Here is a 25294-nt window from a genome sequence, read left to right as displayed (position 1 = left end):
TGGTTACTAACCAATATTTTTTTCAGAAACATATACTTTTTGAAAACTGCTGTTAACTTTTCTAGTTATACATCCATTTTGACTAAACTGTGATAAACCAACTAAGAAACAAAGCAACTCTGTCACATGATTAATGATTGTTATTTGCTCATTCACAATTTCTCCTCTAGAGATCCCAAGATTTCTCACCTGCTGCTTGAAGCTCAGTATCCAGTTGTTGCTGTTGACAGCTACATGCCTGTGATTGATGTGTTCTCAGGCCACCAAAATGGAAGTCTTCGAGTCTTTTTAGCTATGGGTTCTTCAGACCAGATAATGGCATTACAAAGATTAAAGAATGAAGAAGGAACACTCCCTCCGTTCAGCCCTAGGCCAGCCCATTTCCTGGACCAGCAACCTGTAGCATCTGTTGCTATGGTACTGACTAGACAATATGGGTCACGAAAACACCATAATTTCATTTTCTCTTGCTGTTTTATTGAAGCCATTGTCCCAAATTCTTAGTCAGTAATGAAAAGCTCAACAACAAAAGAACATAATTTGCATTCCAGCGCTTGCTATAAACCCAAGGAATCATTTGTCTTTTCCTGTTATGGTTTAAATGGATTTCTGTGTCCCTCTTAGCATCTTGAATTTATAAAGAAAATCTAATTAGACAACCAGAAAGTACTCCTTTTCTTTAGTAACTTCATTGCCTTTAAAAATGAGTTAGAGGTAGAGGCACAGACACTGTGTTGCAGCCAGTTAAGCTACCTCTTAAAACACCCACATCCCATATCAGAGTGTGTAGATTCAAGTCCCACCTCATTTGTAATCCAGCTCCTTGTTGATGTGCCTGGGATGCAGCAGATGATGGCCAACGTAATTAGGTCCTTGCCACCCTATGGGAGACCTAGAGGAGTTCCCTGGCTCCTGGCTGTTGGCAGGCATTTATTAAATTGGCAAATATTACATGAATAAATTAGGCAACTGTGGTGACAGAGTTTTTTTACCTAAAATTTTTGCTCTAGAGAATCAAATTCCAAGTTTTCTGTTTCCTAAGTAGTTCTTGAGCGAGTATTACTAACATGTGTTTTGAGAGTTCAAAGAAAAATTCTTTTTTTTAAGATTTATTTATTTAATTTTTTTGAAAGGCAGAGAGAGGGAGATCTTCCATCCTCTGGTTCACTCCCCAAATGGCCACAATGGCCAGGGCTGGGCCATACTGAAGCCAGGAGCTTCTTCCAGGTCTCCCACACAGATGCAGGAGCCCAAGCAGTTGAACCATCTTCTACACTTTCGAAGGCTCATTAGCAGGGAGCTGGATTGGGAGTAGAGTAGCTGGGCCTCAAACTGGCACCCATATGGGATCCCAGCACTGTAGATGGCAACTTAACCTGCTGCACCACAGCACTAGCCCCATCTTTTCCTGATTAAAAAATATATAAATCATATAGTCTGACGCTTATCTAAACCCTCAGTTCCCCCTTTGAATATTCCTAATAACCAGTGTCTAATGTGTGCTAAGGCTACATAGGATAGAGGTAAAGAGCACTGGCTCTGGAGTCACATCCCCAAGTCTAAACCATGATTCCACTGTTAGTAGCTGTGTGTGTTAAATTGGCTAGTACAAACAGCTGCTCATAGTAAATAATAAATACATAATTCATCCATAGTTGTAGTATACCTTTAGTAGCAATATGGTGTATTCACTACCCTCAAAGTAGTTCCTGTCATTATTGGATAGTCTCAGATTCTTTAGAAATAGTAATTAAGTTAATATATATTTGCTTCAAGTATTTTTTTTTTCTATTCAGGAAATAGCTTTCTATTCTTAGTGTACTAAGAGCTTTTATAAGAAACAAATGTTGAATTTTGTCAAATGCCTTTTTAAATTTATTGATTGTCATTTTTTCTTTGTTCCATTAATGCTCTAAATTACATTTGTGCATTTCCTAATATTAAGCCAGCTTCATGGTTTAGAGTAAAACCTGTGGGTATGAACATACTGAGCAGTTAAAAGTTATACATAAGTAAAATTAAGAATCTTGTTTTAGCATCAGCCAATTTTCTTGTTTCCTCATATATCTCAGACTTCCTAGAGAGACAGGGATACTATGAACAAGTTACTCTTTACTGCTCACCATTGTGTCTGTTTCATTGACTAGGCAGAGGACCAAAGAGATGGGTTGATGGAGCACCACTTTGAGTTCCATGTGGAGATGCTTAAAGGGCTAGCCCCTCTTCAGGCAACAGTCTGGGGAGAAGCAGATTGTTATGTCCAGTACTACTTTCCAGTTCAAGACTCACAAGCTAGTGCTCTAAAAGGACCCGAGTTCCTTGAAAATGGTAGGTTTGGGAGAAAAGGCCTTCTTATTTTGTATGGTTCTTTTTTAATGGTTACACTTAAGATTTTTTTTTTCCTAAGTGAATTTTGTATTGTTTAATGTTTCCGATCATACCTAGACAGTAAAACAAGAGATGAGCTAAGTTTTTTTTTGTTTTTGTTTTTGTTTTTGTTTTTGTTTTTGTTTTTTTTTGAAAGGCAGAGTGGATAGAGAGAGAGACAGAGAGAAGGGTCTTCCTTTTTGCCGTTGGTTCACCCTCCAGTGGCCGCTGCGGCCGGCACATCGTGCTGATCCGAAGCCAGGAGCCAGGTGCTTCTCCTGGTCTCCCATGCGGGTGCAGGGCCCAAGCACTTGGGCCATCCTCCACTGCACTCCCGGGCCATAGCAGAGAGCTGGCCTGGAAGAGGGGCAACCGGGACAGAATCCGGCGCCCCGACCGGGACTAGAACCCGGTGTGCCGGCGCCACAAGGCGGAGGATTAGCCTGTTAAGCCACCGCGCCGGCCAGTTTTTTTTTTTTTTTTTTTTTAAGATTAATTTTATTTATTTGAAAGAGTTACAGAGAGAGGTAGTGGCAGAGAGAGAGAAAGTCTTCCAGGCACTGGTTCACTCCCCAAATGGCCACAATGGCCAGAGCCGAGACAATCTGAAGCCAGGAGCTTCCCAGGACCCAGGGTCTCCCACATGAGTGCAGGGGCCCAAGGACTTGGGTCATTTTCTACTGCTTTCCCAGGCCATAGCAGAGAGGATCGGAAGAGGAACAGCTGGGACTTGAACCGGTGCCCATATGGGATGCCAGCACTGCAGGCTGGGGCTTTAATCTGCTGTGTCACAGCACGAGCCCCCAGCTAAGTTTGCTTTTTATTTCTCTTTTTTCATACTATTTTTTGTAACTTTTTCACACACAAAAAAACCTTTTATTTAAGGAGTCATGTATTTCATAAGTACAGTTTTAGGAATATGGTGATTCTTTCCACCCTACCCGCCTTCTCCCCCACACTCCCACCCCTCCTCTTCCTTCCTCACCCAGTCCCAGTCTCCACTAAGATCCATTTTCAATTAACTTTGTACACAGAAGACCAGCTCTATATTAAGTAAAGATAACTCTTTATTTTGATATGATTTCAAGTTTGTGGAAAAGTTGTGAAAATAGTACAAAGAACTTCTATATACCCTTTACCTAGATCTGCCAATTATTTACGTGTTGTCCCATTTAGGACATTTGCCTTTGCATTCTTATCTATAATTCTTATTATACAATTATCTATAATTTTTTTGAGTTTTTGACACTTTGAGGATTTCATTCCAAACTTTCATTATATAAATACAAAAAAATCCATGTTTCAGGAAATTATCTATAATTCTTATACACAGTTGACTCTCATTGTTTGCAGTAGTCGTGTTGTAAAAGTTGCCATGAACACTGAATTAAGCAATCTTTTTTTAATTTTTTTTTAAAGATTTTATGTATTTGTTTGAGAGTAGAGTTACAGACAGTGAGAGGGAGAGACAGAAAGGTCTTCTATCCACTGGTCCACTCCCAAAATGGCTGCAACGGCTTTTCAGACTATTTTTTCAGAGCCAGGGGCTTCCTCTGGGTCTCCCTCGCAGGTGCAGGGGCCCAAGGACTTGGGCCATCTTCACTTCTTTCCCAGGCCATAGCAGAGAACTGGATTGGAAGAGGAGCAACTGGGACTAGAACCGGCACCCATACGGGATGCCAGCACTGCAGGCAGAGGATTAACCCACTACATCACAGCACCAACCTCTGAATTAGGCAATCTTGAACCGTTGCTCCTAGGAATATATAATCATATGCACAACTCACATGGATCATACCTAATCTAAATGCTACAAACAACTTATCCTGATACAATGTATTCATTTTACAAAGGAGGAAACAGGGTTCAGAGGTAGTAAGTGATATGCCTGGGACCATCTGACTAACAGGTGCCAGGGTTGAAAATCAAACCCTGTCCAACTGAATCCAGAGCTACAGCTTCTTCTACCGTGTCACACTGCTCCTTACCACCTCCATCTCCTTGTCATTTCTAAGAGCTGAAACAAGAAAACAGAATCTGTCACTTTTTTCCATCTCAGCTGGGAACAGCAAATTGGATGACTCAAATTTTTCACCATTCTGTGCATGTCCAAGAATGATTGCCAAAGTGCTGCCAGTATTCGTCCGGGGGGTTCAAATAGAGATATACCTGTATACAGAATATATATAGGACTCTGAGAGATCAGTAATTTTAAAAACCCAATTAGAAAGTGGGCATGAGATTTGAATACAACTTTCTTCAAAGATAGACACATGGTTGATAAGTATACAGAAAGGTGTCCATATCCTTATCTATAAAGTGGGAATAATAACACCAGCTTAGTTATCTCTACAGCAATATTGTAAGAATAAAATTAAATACTGTATGTTAAAGTACTGTCCCACTACCTGTGAAACCTTAAGTCGTGTGCTTTTCTTCCCCAAGGAATTGCTTTGAAGCCCTTCAGAACTGCAACCACGCTCTGTGTTCCAGATCCCATCTTCCACAGCGAGCACCATCACACTCTCCTGTTGCCACCTGAAGTCCCAGTGCAAAGGCTCCTACTAGGAGCCTTCTCTGCAAAAGGGGTCGTGCCTGGAGGTGGAGTCCAGTTTGAAATCTGGTGCAGGTACCGTATAGCAAACCTACTCCTGTGCCTCAGAAGGAAATGCAGAGTCATAAAGGATCCTGTCCTTAAGCAGCCTGGTTGCATTATTATGAGGAAGCTAAGCAACTCTGTCTGCCCTGTTTTTATATTATTTGGATTTGACAGCCACTCTGGTCCAGTTTTTAATGAAATCTTGGGAGCAGTTGTATCTGCTACCTCTAAATTAGAAGTGACGTCCTGTTACTGTTAGCTCCCACTGTTTCTGAAACATAACAGTCACCACTTTTGTGCCTTCTTATTTAGTTCAGGTCCTTATATTATGCCTAAATTACTGTGATAGCCTCCGAACTGATATCTACACTGCTAAAGTTGTTTTTTGTTATCTGCACTTCCCACCATCACAAGAGTTGCCTTTGTAAACTAGAAATCCACTCAATGCTACAGATTGGTAGCAGATTTCCAGAGAAGGTACTGACAGGAATCCAGATGGTGAGTCCCCTCCTTTGCACCTGCACCCTCAGGAAACCAAGTGAAATGACTGAGTATTAGCATAAAAGAAGGGAAAACAGATCTGGGGAAGGGCACCATCCACATGCCAGAAATTGTTCATAAAGATAATCAGGTGGAAATCATATTTTTGAAAGCACCAAGCAAGGTGCTTGTCAGTGTTGTGGCAGCAGGTTGCGCTGCTGCTTGCAAGGCCAGCATCCCATATCTGAGCTCTGGTTGGAGTTCCAGCTCATCCACTTCCTGCTGATTAGCTTCCTGCTAATGCGCCTGGGAAGACAGCACATGATGGCCCAAGTACTGGGGTTCCTGCCACCCATGTGGGAGACCAGGACAGAGCTCCTGACTCCAGCATCAGCCCATCATACCTGACTGCTGCAGCATTTGGGGAGTGAAAAAGCGGGTGGACAGTCTCTTCTTGCTGCCTATCTCTCTCTCTCTCTCTATTGTCTGCCTTTCAAACAAATAAATCTTTAAAAATAAAAAAAAAAAGCACTAAGGTTTGATTTGCAATTTTGTGAGCCAGTAGTGGATGGCTTTGGTATAAGAAGGAAATAGAGTAGACCCTCCAAATGACAGGGGCCTAGTCTGAAGACAAGCATGAGTCAGGAAGGAGATTGGGACTGCTCCACCTTAGAACTTTGGCTGCTGCAGGACGGAAGCTTTTAGGAGCAACTGCTCCCAGAGGTCCAAGCCTATACAGATTCCTGAGACAGAAAGCCATTGGGAAGTTGAGTTTATCTTGCACTCAGGTTACAATTTATGGGCTTCTTCCTCCATGGAATGGGCCATCAGTGCAGCTAGACATAAGACTGTTTTATATCTCCTGTATAGAACAGTCAAGCACCAAAGATAACTAGATACTGAAAGCTGATCTCCAGGGCAGACTGCATCATTTATCTACCGAATTCTTCCAACTGACAGCTTGTCCTTTTGTGGCTTACAGATACTATTATCCTAATGTGAGAGACCAGATGGTCGCCACAGGAACACTGCCGCTCTCGAGGATCTGTGCCATGGTAACCACGCAGCACCGTGAGGATGTGGGAATACAGACTTTTAATCTCCCTCTAACCCCCAGGCTCGAAAACAGGAAGGAACTGAGGAACCAATCAGCAGGTAATCAAAGGCTAGTTTGACTTTCCCTTTCAAAGTTGGTGTACATAAATATTTCTGAGCTCTTATGAGATAAGAAACTGCTCATGAGCAGTTTTTCCCATTTCGGAGTATGTACCCTTCAGGATCTGATGCAACTCTGAGATCATCCTCTCAGAAAAATGAGTTCATGGACGCTGTGCTAATGTCACTCGTCTCTTCACCTTTATCTTCACCAAGAATTTAAGAAGCCCTCACAGTATAAATTCTGTTAAATAGTTGCCCTCAGTGAGTTACTGTTCCAAGGAGTTGATATGAGATTGGTTAAATATAGTTAGCATGAACTGGGAATTCACTGTAAGGAGGGGAAGGTTAGGACTTGCAGCTGGAAAAGACAGATTATAATTTAGAAATGGGAATGATGTTATAGCCTGATGTTTCCCCCAGGATGACCTGCCCTGGAAGTTCATCACCAGATAAGCAGGAGGAGCCTCCTAAATCAGGTTGCTGAGCTTGTGTGCTGTAGAGCGTCTGCCAGCACAGAAGGTTTTCTCTTGCTGTAATTGAGACTGACCCTCCCTGCTCAGCTTGTTCTATTGTTCCTAAAAACCTTCCCCTGCATTGTGACAATAAGTATAAAATTGGCATATAAAGAAGGATATTTCAGATCCTGATAATAAGAGAATGATAAAAGTATGTGAAGTGTGAAAAACTTTTAAAGGTTTAAAACAGAAGAAAAGATGGAGCTCAACTCAATTCTATAAATGTAATTGGTAGGTTAAAAAAATCTGAAATTGAGTTCTCCCTTTGATAGTTATATAATCTTTCAAGCAGTTGAATGTCTGAGCCATAGTTTCTTGACTGTAAAGTGAAATAGTAGCTTTTTCTGCCTTCATCAACCCAAAAGGTACAACAATTAATAAGCTTTTGACAGGCTTACTCTGACTGCTAAGGCTCCTTACTGTTCATCATGATTGTAATGGTGGTCGTCTTCCTTCCTCCTGACCAGGACTTCGTGGTTTGGTGAAACAGATTCTTCTGGCCAACCTTTTTATCTTTTTTTCCTTTTGTCCTCATTCTTCAGGTTTACTGGATGTGGGCCTAAGGTACAGGCGTAGCCTAAGAACAGCAGAGGGAATTCTTGCTGCCCGAACTGTCTCCATCTCAGTACAGATCATCAGAGCCTGTGGTCTGCAAGCAGCAGCCAAGTAAGTGCACCTTAGAGGAGCAATTCTCAAACCTCTTCACCGTGGTCAGCACAACATTGCTGCTCGTATGTGTGAATACAATCTCCAGTTCACTAACCACAGTTAAGAAAGTATTTCTGGGGGCTGGCGCTGTGGCTCACTTGGTTAATCCTCCGCCTGCGGTGCCAGCATCCCACATGGGTGCTGGGTTCTAGTCCCGGTTGCTCCTCTTCCAGTCCAGCTCTCTGCTGTGGCGCAGGAAGGCAGTGGAGGATGGCCCAGTTGCTTGAGCCCCTGCACCCACGTGGGAGACAAGGAAGAAGCACCAGACTCTTGGCTTTGGATCAGTGCAGCGCGCTGGCCGTAGTGGCCATTGTTGGATAGTGGCCTTATCCAACAATTTTATTTACTACCCTTCTTTAAGTTTTTAAAGACTTATTTGAGAGGCAGACATATAGAGAGAGCTCCCATCTACTGGTTCATTTCCCGGATACCCACACTGCCAGGGTTAGGCCTGGGGCTAGAGCCAGGAACCGGGAACTCAATCCAGTTCTCTTACCTGGGTGGCAGGAACCCCAGCTACTTAGTCATTACCTGTTACCTCCCAGGATTTGCAGTAACAGGAAACTATAACTGGAGGTGGATCTGGGAATCAAACTCAGGCACTCTGACATGGACACCTGTCTGTACCAAACACCTGCCCTGCTGTAACTTCCTTAACCACTTAACCCCCATGGTTTAACCCTGTTCCCTCAAACCATGCTATGCCAGTCACTACATCTTCAACCTAATCTCATGTCCATACATTTGAGATTCTGAGTATCACCTCCTATACCAGCATGTTCCCTTCAGTCAGTTGTCAGCGTAATAGTCAGTGATCCTATGAAAACTTAAGTCAGATCTTTTAAAAATAATTATTTATTTATCTGTAACAGAGAGGCAGAGGGAGAGAGAGAGGAGACATCTTTCATTCACTGGTTCACTCCACAAAAGGCCACAATGGCCATGGCTGGGCCAGGCCAAAGCCAGGAGCCAGGAATTCCATCTGGGTCTCCCGCATAGGTGCAGGGGCCCAAGCACTTGGGCCATCTTCCACTGCTTTCCCAGGTGCATTATCAGGGAGCTGGATTGAAAGTAAAGCAGCTGTGGCTTGAACCCACACCCCTGTGGGTTGCTGATGCTGTAGGCAGCAGCTTTACCTGCTATGCCACAATGCCTCCCTCCGAGGTCAGATCTTGATATTTACATCTCATTTTCCCCAGGCTATTATATATGAGTGTATTTCATAAAATTCATGGAAAAACAATTAAAAGATAAGTTTGGTCTACTTCAAGAATGTTTGGAAATCTATACATAGTTTTATCATAGTATGCATTTTTTCATCAAGTCTTTGAGGACCCCTCGTATACATGGATTTCAAAATACTTTCACCAAAATAAACTCATCTTTTATATTTGTATTTATTTTTTGGAGAAGTGGAGAGAGCTTTCCCATTCACTGGTTCATTCAAACAAAGCCCACAATAGCCAAGACTGGACCAGGCCAAAAGTGGAGAGCTGGGAACTCAATCATGGGCTCCCATGTGACTGAAAAGGACTCATCTACTTGACCCATTGCCTGCCACCTCCCAAAGTTCACATTAGCAGGAAGCTGGAATTGGAAGCAGAGCCCAGACTTCAACCCAGGCGCTATGATGTGGGATATGGATATACCACATAGTATCTTAACCCTCTAAACTTATCTTTTAATTCCACTTTTCCATCAATAAAAATAAGCACATACATAGTATGCTATTGTATGGATATACATTAATCTTCTATTACAGATCATTTAGGGGGGCTGGCACTGTGGACTAGCGGGTTAAGCTGCCTCCTGCATCGCTGGCATCCCATATAGGAACCAGTTCGAGTCCCAGCTGCTCCACTTTCAATCCAGTTCCCTGCTCTGGCCATGCCAGCCATTTAGAGAGTGAAACCCTGGATGGAAGACTTCTCTCTCTCTCTCTCTCTCTCTCTCTCTCTCTCTCTCTCTGCCTCTCAATAATTCTACCTTTCAAGTAAATTTTTAAAAAGAGATCATTTAGGTTATTTTCCCTTTTTTATTAAGTGTAACTTGTCCGAGATCACACAGTAAGTAAATGGTGGAGCTAGGATTGAAATCCACATCTGTGTATCTCCAGAGCACTACCCTCTCCTGTTATGTACTAAGTAGTGAGGCTAATAAGAGGAAGGGACTGCTAAGTCAGCTTTAGGGATATTGGGAAATGCTTCAAAACTAGATGACCTCTTTGCCTAAAGGTTAATGGTATCTTCTTGGGAAATTTGAAGCCAAGAGGTTTGTCTCATACTGTACCTACACATAAAAGAGTACTGTTGATGAGTGTCAACTAAAGGTAGGTGGATTCTAGGGGCCGAATTGTGACCCATGGGTTAAACCTCTACTTGCAACATTCACATCCTGTATCAGAATGCTGGTTTGAGTCCTGCTTCCAGTCCAGCTTCCTGCTAATATACTGGGAAGGCAGCAGATTGCCATCCATTTGGGAGACCAGAAAGGAGGGCCTGGCCCAGCCCTGGCTGTTGTGGCCATTTGGAGAATGAACCAGCTGATGGAAGATCAGTCTCTCTCTGTCTCTCAGCCTTTCTTTCTCCCTCCCTCCATACTTCCTTTCCTCTCTTTGTCTCTTCTCTCTTTCTCTCTGTTCCTCTGCCTTTCAAATAATGAAATCTTTAAAAATATTAATAAAGGTAGGTAGATTTTATCTGTACATCTTGAAATATCTATACCAAGAAAAAGAAAAGTAGCCACTGACATCTGGAAAATGGCTGGCTATTCATAGTTAGGCTTTGACATTTACCTGTTGAGTATAAACAATCTCACAAAACACTAGCATCAGACAGAGCCACTCAGTGACCATGAGGAAATGAGACAAAAAACAAGACTGCTCCATAATCTTGTCTAAGGACAGGACAAAACAAATTCACTATGCAAATCACAAAATATCTAACATCTTCCTACCTGGCTAAAATGAATACTACTGTTTTGCCAATTACTTCTAGAAAAGACCCATAAAAACCAATCCAGGAGTCAATGCTGTGACACACAGCAGGTTAAAGCCACAGCCTGCAGCATCAGCATCCCATGTAGGTGCAGATTCGAGTTCGTTCTTTCTTTCTTTTTTTTTTTTTTTTTTTTTTTTAAGATTTATTTATTATTTGAAAGTTAGAGTTACACAGAGAAAGAAGGACAGGCAGAGAAAGAGAGAGAGAGATCTTGAATCCGCTGGTTCACTCCCCAATTGACCTCAAGCTGGATAGGAAGTGGAGCAGCCGGGACTCGAACCGGCACCCATATGGGATACCAGCACTGCATGCGGCAGCTTTACCTGGTACACCACAGCACCGGCCCCTGCTCGACTTTCAATCCAGCTCCCTGCTAATGTGCCTGGGAAAGCAATGGAAAAATGGCCCAAGTGCTTGGGTCCCTGCACCTATGTGGGAAATCCAAAAGAAGCTCCTGGCTCCAGCTTGGCCCAGCTCAGTCGTCACAGCCATTTGAGGAGTAAACCAGCAGATGGAAAACCTCTCTGTCTGTCTCTGCTTATTTCTCTAACTCTGCCTTTCAAATAAATAAGTTTTTTAATAATAAATAAATAAAAAATAAATACATATATACATACATACATACATAAAACCAACCAAGACCTCCTAAAAACCAGCCAGCATGAGCGCTTTGCTGGAAGTACTTTCTGACACCTTCTTACTGAGATACCCTAGGGTTCCCCGTGGCATATATTTTCCTTCGTCGTAGTGAGCTGTAGACCCAGCTTGTTCCACTGCAGTTGGTTCCTGTGGTCTTTGGCTTACGGACAAGGATGGCATAATGGATTGTACTTAAAGCGTCTATCAGAGTGATGAATGATGTTTCCTATTACCTCCTACAGATACACTGTGATACCTAAATTACTAAGAAAACACATTGTGGCACTGCTTAAAGCCTAGGTAGAAAACGTATAGTTGTTAAAGATTCTTGGTGGTCTAATGAAAGCAGTGGGAATATTTTCTAGGCAATCAGTTTGAGTTCTGATTTTACCCTGGTCCCTTCTTCGCATTCCCACCTCTTTTCCCTACAGGGCTTTGGCTGAACAGGAACCTGCTCTGCAGTTTAGTGCCTCAGTTGGAGTCAATGCCTCTGTCACCACTCATCTCTCCTTCCTGCCCAAGGGAGAACAACGCCAGACCCGCCCTGTGGCCTGCTCCTTCTGCCCTGAGTTCTCCTACCACATGGAGTTCTCATGTAACTTGGTAACTCAGCACTGTAGTGGAGAGGCCTGTTTCCTGGCAGAGCTATTGGAGTTTGCAGAAATTACTTTTTCTATCTATCATGAAAATACCAAGTCAGGTAAGCAACAATTGACTGATCACAATGAAATTTAAAAGAGGCTTCATTTTGAATGGTATAGCCCTCTGTAGGAGATCCAGGCTGAAGTGTTTAGAGGCAAGGAGTCATAGTTTCTGCAACTGATCTCTGAACGATATAGCAAAAAGTAAGAATGTGTATTGTATGTTTGTGAGGGAGAGTGTAGAAGTAGTATAGAGAGATAAAGCAAATGTGTCAAAATGTTAATGGGGCTAGTGCTGTGGCTTAACAGGCTAATCCTCCGCCTTGCGGCGCCGGCACACCAGGTTCTAGTCCCGGTTGGGGCGCCGGATTCTATCCCGGTTGCCCCTCTTCCAGGCCAGCTCTCTGCTATGGCCCGGGAGTGCAGTGGAGGATGGCCCAAGTCCTTGGGCCCTGCACCCGCATGGGAGACCAGGAGAAGCACCTGGCTCCTGGCTTCGGATCAGCACGATGTGCCGGCCGCGGCGGCCATTGGAGGGTGAACCAACGGCAAAGGAAGACCTTTCTCTCTGTCTTTCTCTCACTATCCACTCTGCCTGTCAAAAAAAAAAAAGAAAAAGAAAAATGTTAATGGATATATCTAAATGAAGGATGTGTAGGAGTTTATTGTTTTATTTGTGCAATTTTTCTGTATGCTTGACATTTTTTCTAAGGAATGTTTAATTTTATAAAATGATTTTTGTGGATACTCCAGACTTTTGACTGAAGTGCAAGCAAAATGATCTCCTATGCATCTTTCAGCACTGAAATTTAATGTGTATAAGTAGAAGGTTATGTGGACATACTGTGAACACAGCCTCTTAGTCAGTAGACAACAAAATAATATTTCTTTTTTGTTTGGTTTACTAGTCAGTGATATAACCAGTATCCAGTCATGCAAAGAGTATCTGCTTGGAGTTGTAAAGATTCCTACAAAAGAGCTGCTGATCAAGAGATCTGGTAAGGATCCCAGCTTAGCACTTTCTGATCCTACCCTTTTCCTACAAGAAGGGTCATCTTGTGTGGGTCCTTGTGAGTGATACAAAAGGAAACAGAACCCCCTTAACACACACTTCTGCCCTCGCCCAGGTACCTCACAGTTTTCTCAAAAGCATTATAAATCCCATTCAGTTGTTCTGGGCATTTGGAAAGTGAACCAGCCAGATGAGAAATTTCTCTTTCAAATAAATAAAGAAATATTTTTGAAAAAGTAATACATATAAAGCACTAGCAGAATTTCTAATACATAGTAGATACTCAATAAAGAATAGCTATTATTATTTTGAAGTCTAGTGCCTGATCCTTGGTCTGTGCTCACCAAATGGTGGAAGACCAGGGACAGACCTCAGATCTTTTGACTTGTTATCTCATGCTTTTTGCATTGTACTCACATTACCATAATGACATTTTACATCTTTTATAGCACTTCTCTTTTCAAAGCTCTACCTCATCCATTATCTCATTTGACAGTCATAACAATGTTGTCTAATAGCTAAGATCAGCATTAATTTTCCCATTTGTGAAGTAAGGAAAATTAAGCTGAAACAGATTGATGGCTTACCCAGGATAAACCATTAGTTTTGGGCTGAGCCAAGGAGGGAACACAGGTCTTCTAACTTCCTAGCCTTTGTTCTTATTGTATCTCAGTGGTCAGATGAAAGAAAACTCCAGCACACTGTGGATGTATGTTTTCTCTTTTGTTTTGGGCCAAGATGGTGGAGACTCTGGGCTGGAGAGAGGGTCAGTTTTTTTCACTTTTAAAAACAATAATCAGGCCGGCACCTGATTATTATTAGAATAACAATATTATTATTCTAGTCCTGGTCAGGGCACCGGATTCTGTCCCGGTTGCCCCTCTTCCAGGCCAGCTCTCTGCTATGGCCCGGGAGTGCAGTGGAGGATGGCCCAAGTGTTTGGGCCCTGCACCCCATGGGAGACCAGGAGAAGCACCTGGCTCCTGGCTTCGGATCAGCGTGGTGCACCGGCCGCAGCGCGCCTACCACGGCGGCCATTAGAGGATGAACCAACAGTAAAGGAAGACTTTTCTCTCTGTCTCTCTCTCTCTCACTGTCCACTCTGCCTGTCAAAAAAAAAAAAATCCTAAAAAAAAACAATAATCGAAAATCTTTCTTTGTTCCCCTAAGGGATCACGGGATGGTATCCTGTCATTTTACCAGAAGTTGGGGGCCCGCCTCACGGCTTGGAACTCATGCACACGATTGTGGGTGGTCTGGAGCTTTCAGTTTCCTTTACCCATCCTGGAGATAGAGAGCGGGTATTAGAAGCTGCTGAGCTGTTGGGCTGGAGCTTTGAAGATAGCCTAAAGGATCTTGTCAAGATGGATGAAGAGGAACCAGCCACTGTCACCATCTCCACTCCAAGGCTGTGGCTGCCCATCCATTGTGTGCTGCTTCCTGGCCACAAGCACACTCACAAGAGCACGTATTGCTACCTTCGCTATAAGCTCTATAACCTTGAAGCCTTTTGGACTCCCCTCAAGAAGCCAAAGGAATCTGAAAACAAAAAGCAGGTCATGGTGACTTTCAAGGCCTCCAAAAGAGCAGAAGTCACCAGGGGCCCCTCACTGCTTTGGTATTTTAGGGAGGAAAGGCTAGAGATCCAAGTCTGGCGAGCTTATGGCAATGATAGTGTGGAGAGGCCGCATCAAACTGACAGCTGGATTGGTTCAGCCTATGTGGACCTGGCCAGGCTCGGGGAGAGGTCAGCACGGACACTCACTGTCAGTGGTAAGTAAGGAGTCAGGCTCAACTCTTGGGAGTTGGGTACCTGCCCTGGGTCAAGCATGATGTGAAACCTCTCATAGTACTTTGTTTGATCCTCCCAGCATTCCTCTGAGATAGGCATCAGACTCATCTTACAGTCATAAAAACAGAGGCTCAGAGAAGTTGAGTGACCCAAAGCTAGTACGTGTTCTTTCTATTGCTGCATGCTGAGAGGTTAATAATTTAGTAGTGCTTCCTACAACTGAAGAAATTTCAAAAGCAAGGAAATCCACTGGCTGCGTAAGGAAGAGCATTACCTAGTTAGGGTACTTGGGTGGAACCACCATAGATCCCAGAGGTTGCTCTGAACTTTGTGGGGCTAGAGTACATACAAATTTATCATACTTGGGCACCCACCACAGTGCCCAGAACATTGCATTCATTCAGTTAATACATGCAAAATCCGAATAAGTGAATTTAGGAGAGCACCTTTAGCCACATGTATAAAAGCATGTATGATCATTTCAAATGCTAATTTATTAATTGCAGTAAAAATCCTACCTGCTAAGGTACCAGGATAGTCTTCCTCTCTTGGAATCCTAATCTGATAAACAGGTTCACAAGGCAGAAAGGAAGAAGGAAACATTTTACAAGTGGCGCTATGCACGGGTTACTTTACTTTGAAAAATTCATTTAGTACTTAGCATATGTGCTTGGCCCTGAGAATTCAAAGATGAATAAGAAATAGGCCCAGCCTCAAGGAGTTTATACAGTCTAATGGGAGATACATAATAAATACTTACAGTAAAACATAAGATCTGTGAAAAAGCCCTTCTCAGTGGTGCTGTGGGGGCACAGGATGCATCTCTGGCTCAAGGACATCTAGGTGGAAGTGATATGTAACTTGAGTTCCAAAGGATGCAGTGTTAAGGAAAGGGGGAAAGAAAGATAATCTAAAGAAAAGAACAGTACATAGAAAGTCACAGGCATGAAGCAGTTTGCTACATGTTGGTCATCATAGGTGATTTGGGAATGACTGGGTAATAGGATACGTAGGTTGAGCAGTGATAGTAGATGAAGCTAGAGAGGTGAACAGGAGTACTATGTTGGAGGTCTCTCTCTCTCATTTTTTTTTAAGGTTTATTTATTTATTTGAAAGGCAGAGTTACAGAGAGGCAGAGGCAAAGAGTGAGAGAGAGATCATCCATCCACTGGTTCACTCCCCAAATGGCCACAACATCCAGAGCTGGGCTGGTCTGAAGCCATGAGCCAGGAACTTCCTCTGGGGTCTCCCATGAAAGTGCAGGGGCTCAAGCACTTGGTCTGTCTTCTGTTGCTTTCCCAGGCCATAGCAGAGAGCTGGATGGGAAATGGAGCAGCCGGGACTTGAAGCAGTGCCCATATGGGATGCTGGCACTGCATGCGGTGGCTTCACCCGCTGCACCACACTTCCTATTCTTAGCAGAAGACTTAGGACTTTTTTTTCTGAGAGCTATGGAAAGCTATAATAGTAGGTTTTGAAGAGAGGAGTAATATAACTGCATTCTAGAAAATTAAGTCTAGCAACTATAATTCAAAGTGAATTGGAGGCAGCCAGACCAGATTCTTGACAGTCATAGTTAATCAGCATAACACTCCCACAAGGGTGGTCACTTCCCCAACTGTACAGCTGAGGAAACTAAGGCATGACCCCGTTTTATGCCTCTTAGCCTTACTGCTCTGACCCAATTGTTGGTGAACAAATAGGCCTGACTAAAAGAGAAGTGAATGTGTTAAGAGTGATTGTCCGAAATTCTCTGGTTGTCTCAGGCCCCAGCAGGTATAGATCTGGTTCTGCTGAGCACCTCAGCAAATGCCATGTGCCCTATTTTATCTGTGCTACACTGACTTGGAGTCTTCAGAGACTGCAAAGAAAGTCCTTGAAGTGAGCCAAACTTGCTTGAACTAATGTTCATAAAGACAGACTTTTAAAGAAAATAGGATAGGCTTAAGACACTGAATATAGATCAAAGAGTCAGAACTCAAGCACAAATAACTTTTATTCAGTGATACCAGAGATGTCATTTAACTTTTGAGATAGTCTGTGTCATTCATACTTAGCCTTTTTTTTTTTGACAGGCAGTTAGACATAGAGAGAGAGAGAAAGGTCTTCCTTCCGTTGGTTTACCCCACAAATGGCTGCCACGGCCGGTGCGCTGCGCCAATCTGAAGCCAGGTGCCAGGTGCTTCTCCTGGTCTCCCGTGAGGGTGCAGGGCCCAAACACTTGGGCCATCCTCCACTGTCTTCCCAGGCCACAGCAGAGAGCTGGACTGGAAGAGGAGCAACTGGGACAGAATTTGGCACCCCAACTGAGACTAGAACCCGGTGTGCCAGCACCACAGGCGGAGGATTAGCCTAGGGAGTCACGGTGCCAGCCCTTCTCTTAGTTTTTTATCCTCTTGTACCAGGGCCTTATACAAAGCATTGGATTTCATGTGTTCGTTGAATGAGTCAACCAATCCATTCAATATATCCATCCATACATCCACATACTATTAAGCTTCTGAGGGTTAGGATTTCACTGTGCTACTTTTGGGTGTCTTTATTCTTGTAGTGACTTGCCCTTATTTCCTCTGTGTAATAATTATAAAAATGTATGCATTGCATCAAGAAGAAAATAAGGGCCATCAATGTGCTGTGGCAGGTAAAGCCACCACTGAACACCACCAGCATCCTATAAGGGTGCTGGTTCGTGTCTAAGCTGCTCCACTTCCAATCCAGCTCCCTGCTAATGGCCTGGGAGAAGCAGCGAAAGATGGCCCAAGTGTTTAGTCCCCTGCTACCCACATGGGAGACCTGAAAGAAGCTCCTGGCCCCTGGCTTTGGCTTGGCCCAGCATTGTCCTTTGCAGCCATCTAGGGAGTGAACCAGTGGATGGAAGATCTTTGTCTCTCCCTCTCTTAACTTCCAAGTAAATAAATAAATCCTTTAAAAAAAGAAGAAGAAAATAAGTTTCCTAAAAATAGAAAAAGATTAGAAATGTTCCATCCTGTTGCCATCTGTAAGTCATTAACTCCTTTCCCTGAATTGAAATGAATCTAATGAAGCCAACTTTGAGATTCAGAAGGAACTATTAGTGCCTTCTACTTTATAAATAAAATCTCATTTTAATATCTGCCATGCCAGTAAGGATCACATCCTTGGGTTGAAACCTACCACTCGCTGGAAGAGTGATCTTGGCAAGTTATTTAACCCCCTGAGATCCTAACACATAAAGACTCAGTGAATATTATTTCTCTTACTCTTCTTTCTTGCCTCCTGCTACTGACTCCTACTTTCCCTCCAAAAGACCTTCAGGGTTACTGCCAGAACATATGTTAACTGGTAAGGTAAGGCTAAACGGAGAACCAGGACAGCCTTGTGATGCAGGGAAAGCCTGAAAACAGGAGGCTGTGAGACATGCAGAATAGAAGACAGGCTACTTCTGATTTCATCGAGTCTTCGATTTAACTTAGGCAAGTTGTCTCTCAATACATGAAACCCTTCCAAAACAGCTCTTCCTGGTAGTAAATTGACTTTGCCTTCAAATCAGAGCTCTCTCTCCTTTCCATTATTAGAGATAGTAGGGCAAGGTGGAAATTCTCACAATGTGTACCAACTTCACAGTTTCCTTCACAAATTGTTGTACTGGGGCTTAAGGACCTATAAAGGAGAACCATGGCACCCATGGTGAGTATTTTCTCCAAAGGTCAAGAGAGTATTTAAAAAAAGGGGGGGAGGGGGCAGCGGCACAGTGGCTCACTTGGTTAATCCTCCACCTATGGTGCCGACATCCCATATAGGCGCTGGGTTCTAGTCCCGGTTGCTCCTCTTCCAGTCCAGCTCTCTGCTGTGGCCCGGGAGGGCAGTGGAGGGTGGCCCGAGAGGGCAATGGAGAATGGCCCAGGTTCTTGGGCCCCTGCACCCACATGGGAGACCAGGAGGAGGCACCTGGCTCCTGGCTTCAGATCGGCGCAGCATGCCGGCCGTGGCAGCTATTAGGGGAGTGAACCAACGGAGGGAAGACCTTTCTCTCTGTCTCTCTCTGTCTAACTGCCTGTCAAATTAAAAAAAAAAAAAAAAAAAGTATTTGATTCATGCTTGCCTGAGCTTATTCTCCTCCATCATCTTGCAGGTGTGTATCCTCTGTTTGGACGAAATGCTTCCAACCTCTCAGGAGCTGCCTTGCGAGTTCACGTGGTTCTTTCCTCTCTTTCCCCAAACCCTGAGCCTACTCGTGAACTGGATTCCATGGACTGCAGCAGCCACAGTGAGTCTGAGCAGCTCCTCAGAAGGAATGATAAGATCCAGCTCACTCCACCTTATGGGCACCCAAAGCTTCCTGTCCCCACCCAGATCCCCTGCAACAGCACCACTGCTGAAGTATGCCTGGCTCAGGAGGGCTCTTCTGAATTGGATGAAACTTTTGCAGTCAGCATCCTGGTAGAAAGAGCAATGCACTTGAGCTTAAAAGGTATGCTCTGCTCACTTGTCATATATCTGACTTCTCAAGGAGTGGTCCTTTCTTCACAGATCTTTCAAGTTATGGCAGAATATGCAAGAACTATTAATCAGTAGTTACAGTTCTCAAGCCTAAAGGTTTCTATAACATGAAAGCCTTTCTAAACTTAAAGCTGACCTTTTCAATTATCCTAATGTTGCATATGATGAATTCACTAGTCCAGAAAGTATCAACCTGAATTCTTTTCATTTCTTTCTTCAAATTGTCATCCATTTAATTGTTCTCTTTCTTAAATTCCTCATAGATCTCTTCCTTCTCCATGCCCACCATCTCAGGCCTCCATTATGCACCCAGGGGCCTGCATTCTTAACCCTGGGTCCATAAGTTCCCTAGAGAACCATGGGTAAAACACAGGGTTAGTGATCTTGAATAGGAAACTAGTTATATCTTCTATTTTTATTAACCTCTGATTAAAAGTAAACAATCCCTCAAATTATAAATATAGCTAATAGACTATAATAATAGTAATGGCATATGTTGTTAACACTAGAAATCACTAGTATTTTCCTGTCATCTCATAGTTACTTGAGATATATCGTAATATCATTTATACTATCATTTCTTTGAAATTACAGCAGTTATTGCCCACATTAGATCATAGATTTTTGTAAGAAATTTGCTTTGTAATCTTTTTTCTTTTTTTAAAAAAAAAGATTTATTTATTTATTTGAAATGAAGAGTTACAGAGAGAGGGAGAGACAGAGAGCTCTTCCATCTGCTGGTTCACTTCCCAAATGGCCACAATGGCCAGGGCTGGGCCAGACAGAAGCCAGGAGCTTCTTCCGGGTCTCCCATATGGGTGCAGGGGCCCAAGCACTTGGGCCATCTTCTGCTGCTTTCCAAGGCACATTAGCAGGGAACTAGATGGGAAGTGGAACATCAAGGACTTGAATCGGTGCTCATATGGGACTTGCTATGCAACATTGCCAGACCCCATAGATTTTTTTTTTTTTTTAAGATTTATTTATTTATTTGAAAAACAGAGAGAGAGGTGGGAGAAGAGATCTCCAGCCACACTGGTTCCCTCTCCACAACAGCCAGGGCTGGGCCAGGCCAAAGCCAGGGGTCAGGGACTCCATTCCAGCCTCCCATATGGGTGGTAGAGACCCAAATACTTGGTCCATCATCCTCTGCCTTCTCAGGTGCATTATCAGGAAGCTGAATCAAAAGCACAGGTTGCAGGACTTGAACCTGCACTCCAATACAGGATGCAGGCGTCCCAAGTGTTAACCCACAGTACCACAACACCTACGTACAACTGCTGTACCCTTAGATCTTGTTAATAAAGCATAAATATTTCTGTGTCACAAAGTTAAGTTTGGTAGCTATATTCAGTATCACTGAATTTATCTGTAATCCTGTGTATTTTACATGATGCATTTTTTTAAAAGATTATTTATTTGAAAGTCAGAGTTACACAGGGAGAGGAGAGGCAGAGAGAGAGAGGTCTTCCATCCAATGGTTCACTTCCCAATTGGCTACAATGGCTGGAGCTGCGCCAATCCGAAGCCAGGAGCCAGGAGCTTCTTCTGGGTCTTCCATGAGGGTGCAGGGGCTTGGACCTTCTTTACTGCTTTCCCAGGCCATAGCAGAGAGCTGGGTTGAAAGTGGAGCGGCCAGGCCTCAAACCAGTGCCCATATGGGATGCCGGCACTTCAGGTGAGGGTGTTAACCCGCTGCGCCACAGCACTGGCCCCTACTTTATGCATTTTAAAGAAACACTGTGAAGAGAAGAGGCCCATAGAACTCACCAGACTGCCAGAGGAGTTCATGACACAAAGAGCTGTCCTACCTTTATTCAACCTGTAATATGATCTAAAATTTTCCCTTTACCGTCACTCTTTTTTTTTTTTCTTAACTTTTAGCTCAAGAATCTTCATTTACCAGAGGGCCTCCCTAACATAAAGACCCATTCCTGGTTGCTCCCCTGACACTTTTACTCTCTCTGTCATAGTGTCTGTCACACAGCAGTGATATTTATTCCATGGTTTTCTTTTCTTTTTTAAAGATTTTATTTATTTATTTGGGAGGTAGAGTTACAGAGAGAGGAAGACTCTCCAAATTGCCGCAACAGCCAGAGCTGAGCAGAACCAGGTCTCTCATGTGGGTGCAGGGCACAGGTAGTTGAGCCATCTTCTGCTGCCTTCCCAGGCACAAGCAGGGAGCTGGATTGGAAGTGGAGCAGCCGGGACTTGAACCAGCACCCATATGGGATGCCGGCACTGCAGGCTTACTGCTCCACAGCACCGGCCCCTATTCCGTGGTTTCCTTCTCCACCACACATGAACCATTCAGGAGCTGAAACTGTGGCTCATTTGTTTATTCATCATGCATTCATTCATTAGCCATAAGACTTAATGTAGTATTTGCTGTTTCTAAGCACTGTTCCTGGTGCTGGGGATAAAACAGCGAGTAAAACAAAAGACAAAAAGAATAACAAAACAGAAGTTTTACCCTTGTGGAAATTACATTCTAGGTAAGATATATTCATCCTTGTGTCAGCAGCCAGTAAGGGAACAGTATGTATGAAACTTTGAACAAGTTATTCTTTCTCTATGAGTCTTGAATTTCTCATCTGTATATATCTGATTAACAATTTGGAGATGTGTCATGTCACTGAGAGATAACCATGGTCTTGCGAATCCGGAAAGTTCTTCGATACCTTTTGGTTTGGCCTCCCTGTTTGACTCCTGTTCTCTCTGTATTAACCTCTCAGACTCTGCCATGGTTCCTCATTGCTCTGAAACATAAAACCCTCATACTCATAGAAACGATTATTTGTCTTTCATTCTTCCCTTCTCCCCACTCATACCACCAACAGCCATTTTATATATATATATGAAATCCCAGTATTATAAGCTTTCATAATAACTCTTGAGGTTCTCATTCATCTCATAACCTTGGTATATCAGAGACCTTGAAAATTTTATCTCAGGATGTAGTCTTCTCACAGAGATTGTATCAGTCATCAAATTGGGAAACAATTTTTTATTGCCCTGGCTGCTTTGACAAATCTGATTTATAAAAACCAGAATTTCTATTGCTTCTTAGCCTTTTGACTAAGATCAAGTTTAAAAACCAGAATTTCTGAACAAAAAAAAATCAATGGATGAGTGAATTTAATTACCAAAAACATCCTTTGATTTTTCCAAGAACTTTTTTATACTTGTATGGAAAATAAAATATATTTTAAAAATTGTTTATATTTTATGCGAAATGCCCATATTGCAAACAGCAAAGTATACTTAGAAATTTTCAATTTGAAAACAAAGCACATTTCTATAATAGGACTTGGCAAGGCAATTTGACAATAAATTTATTGAGCATCTCCTATATGCTGAGTTCTATTTTAGCTTTTGTAAATTATATCATTTAATCCTTACCGCAAATGGGATTATAGGTTAAATAGATTACAATACATAATCCTTTTCCAAATGCAGAAAAAGGAGCCCATGAAAGTAAGGTGACCAGAAGTGACACAGTTAATAAGCTCCACAAAGCTGGAATATGAATACAGACTGCCCATCATCTTGGAAATGTGCCTTCCAACAATACCACAATAGAAAGAGTTCTGGAATGGGAGTGAGAAGACTGGGTTCTGGCTCCAGTTGAACCATTAAGTTGATTTGGACATTGAGCAAACCCTTTTATCTCCCCTTTTTTCAACTGTAAAATGTGGTCATGCAAGACTATCTCTAAGTGTCTCTCCTCTACTTCTGAGAAGGAGCCAAGAGCAGCATGTACCACTGTCTGTGAGTCAGCCACAACGTGCCAAACCTCTGTGAAAAACATGTAGATGCTTCCTTGGTATCCATGTTGGCGTTCTCCTTGCCTTCGACTGTGTTTGCCGTGTGACTGTCCCTGTCATGCCTTGGAAGTTTCTTCCAGGAGGAAGGAAATGAGCAGTCCCTTCGTGAAAAGCTTCCTGCAGAAGATTCACAAACAGCCTTGAAGTAGGAGCTTTGTCCTCACCAAAGCTTAAACCTGAAGCAGCTTTGAAATGCTATGGTCTTCACTATAGTTTTGGTTCTGAAAATGAAAGAGCTTCTTGGATACTTTTGTTAGAAAATGTTCTGGGGAACCATCCTTTAAGAATCAGCTTGGGGTCTGGCATTGTGGTGCAGAGAGGGTTAACCAGCATCCCATATGAGTGCCATTTCCAGTCCCAGCTATCCTACTTCCAGTCCAGCTCCCTGCTTAATATGCCTGGGAAAACAGTAGAAGATGGCCCACGTGCTTGGGCCTCTGCCACCCACGTAGGAGACCCAGGTAGAGTTTCGGCTCCTTCCTCTGGCCTGGCCCAGTCCTTTTTGGCCGTTTTTAGCTTTTTGGGGAGTGAACCAACAGATGGAAGATCTCTTTCCCTTGCTCCCTCCCTCTCTGTCACTCTGCATTTCAAATAAATAAAATTAATCTTTAAAAAAAAAAAAAGAATAAGGAGCCAGTGTTGTGGCATAGCAGGTAAAGCCTCCACTTTTAACACTGGTGTTAGGATTTAGGATTTTAGGGTTCAAAGAAAAAGGGCTGTGGCTAGTTAAAATAGAGCAGACTTTATTGTTGGGGGAGCCTTAATTTAGGGAGGTAAAGAGAGAGTGGGGGTTGAGCCTGCCTGGACGCAGGGCAGAGAGTCTGAAACCATGCTTCTTTCCCTCTGAACAACAAGCAGAGTCCCTTCCTGAGCCGCATGTTGGGGAAGGTGCAGAACACCACATGGACCCTGAAAAGGTGGGTGGGAGACATGCTGAAAGGCTCCTTGTTGAAGTTTGAAGTGCATTGTTTTAGCAATTTGGAGTGTCCCCAGGTGCTGGGCTTTCCAAACCAATAAATGTTCACTGGCTTTAGAATAACTATTTACTCCCAGTTTCATCAGGCCTGAGGGTTCAGACCCAGTGTTCTAACAGCTGGCATCCCATATGGGTACCAGTTCATGTCCTAACTGCTCCACTTCCAGTTCAGCTCTCTGCTAATGGCCTGGGAGGAACAGTGGAAGATTACCCAAGTGTTTCGGCCCCTGCCACTCACATGGGAGACCCAGATGAAGCTCCTGGCTCCTGGCTTCACCCTAGCCTAGCCCCAGCCATTGCAGCCACCTTGGGAGTAAACCAGCGGATGGATATTTTCTTTCTCTGTCTCTCTGTCTCTCTGTCTCTCTCTTTCTCTTTCTCTGTAACTCTGATTTTCAAGTAAATAAATAAATCTTTTTTAAAAAATCTGCTTCAGTAGTCCTAAGATCTGTACACCTACATTAGACAATGTAGGTGATTATCCTGGTTTTATAAATGAGGCAACAGAGGCACAGAGAGGTAAAGGGGTTTGAAATTTTGAAATAATATGAATTGTATTCTATGAAGACCAAAATCAGCTACAATATCATCAGCTTTTCAAGGTGCTCGTTAACCCACCTAGGCAGAGTTAGAGGCCCCTCTGGCTTCCCACACCTGCCTGTGCTATTCACATCATCTTTATCGTAGTGGACTAAACTTATCTCCCCGATCGACAGTCACTTATGATTTGTGTGCATGTGTGACACACAGGAGATGTCAGTCAGTGTTAGCTTACTAGAACTGAACTAAATTTTTATTAAAAGTACAGAATTGGGCATTGCTTGGAGGGGAAATTTCCATCCATTCACTCCAGGCCAGAGGGGCAGCCCTTCTCTGAAGCACATAGAATTAATTAGAACTATTACAGTGGAAAACCTCCGGAGTAGAGTCAGGAAACCTGACTGTTCCAAATGCCAGTCAACCAGGTGTGTGACGAGCAAGCCTCTTCTCTGTTCCTTGGTTGTCTTATTTGTAAAATAGGGATCAAGGTGCCTATTTGTATAGTTCTCAGTGATGTTACCAGCACAAGTTTAATTTGTAGAAAAAACAATAGTACTTACAA

General features: G+C 43.1%; 1 protein-coding gene across 4 annotated transcripts in view; it reads left to right on the top strand.

Annotated features, from left to right (window-relative positions):
* The window catches only part of C2CD3 (C2 domain containing 3 centriole elongation regulator), a 128017-nt gene that overhangs the window by 61148 nt on the left and 41575 nt on the right, over positions 1-25294 (top strand). For 3 of the 4 annotated variants that reach the window (XM_062196700.1, XM_062196701.1, XM_062196703.1), the window contains exons 16-24: positions 171-417; positions 2148-2328; positions 4813-4996; positions 6429-6601; positions 7662-7785; positions 11897-12165; positions 13015-13104; positions 14289-14891; positions 19022-19360. In XM_062196700.1, the coding sequence (XP_062052684.1) occupies positions 171-417; positions 2148-2328; positions 4813-4996; positions 6429-6601; positions 7662-7785; positions 11897-12165; positions 13015-13104; positions 14289-14891; positions 19022-19360 (2210 nt within the window). The remainder of the gene's footprint in view (positions 1-170; positions 418-2147; positions 2329-4812; positions 4997-6428; positions 6602-7661; positions 7786-11896; positions 12166-13014; positions 13105-14288; positions 14892-19021; positions 19361-25294) is intronic. The other variant, XM_062196702.1, reaches the window with a different exon arrangement.

This window comes from Lepus europaeus, chromosome 7 (assembly GCF_033115175.1).
Source record: "Lepus europaeus isolate LE1 chromosome 7, mLepTim1.pri, whole genome shotgun sequence".
Lineage (NCBI taxonomy): Eukaryota > Metazoa > Chordata > Mammalia > Lagomorpha > Leporidae > Lepus > Lepus europaeus.
This window is presented reverse-complemented; position numbering and strand designations above follow the sequence as displayed.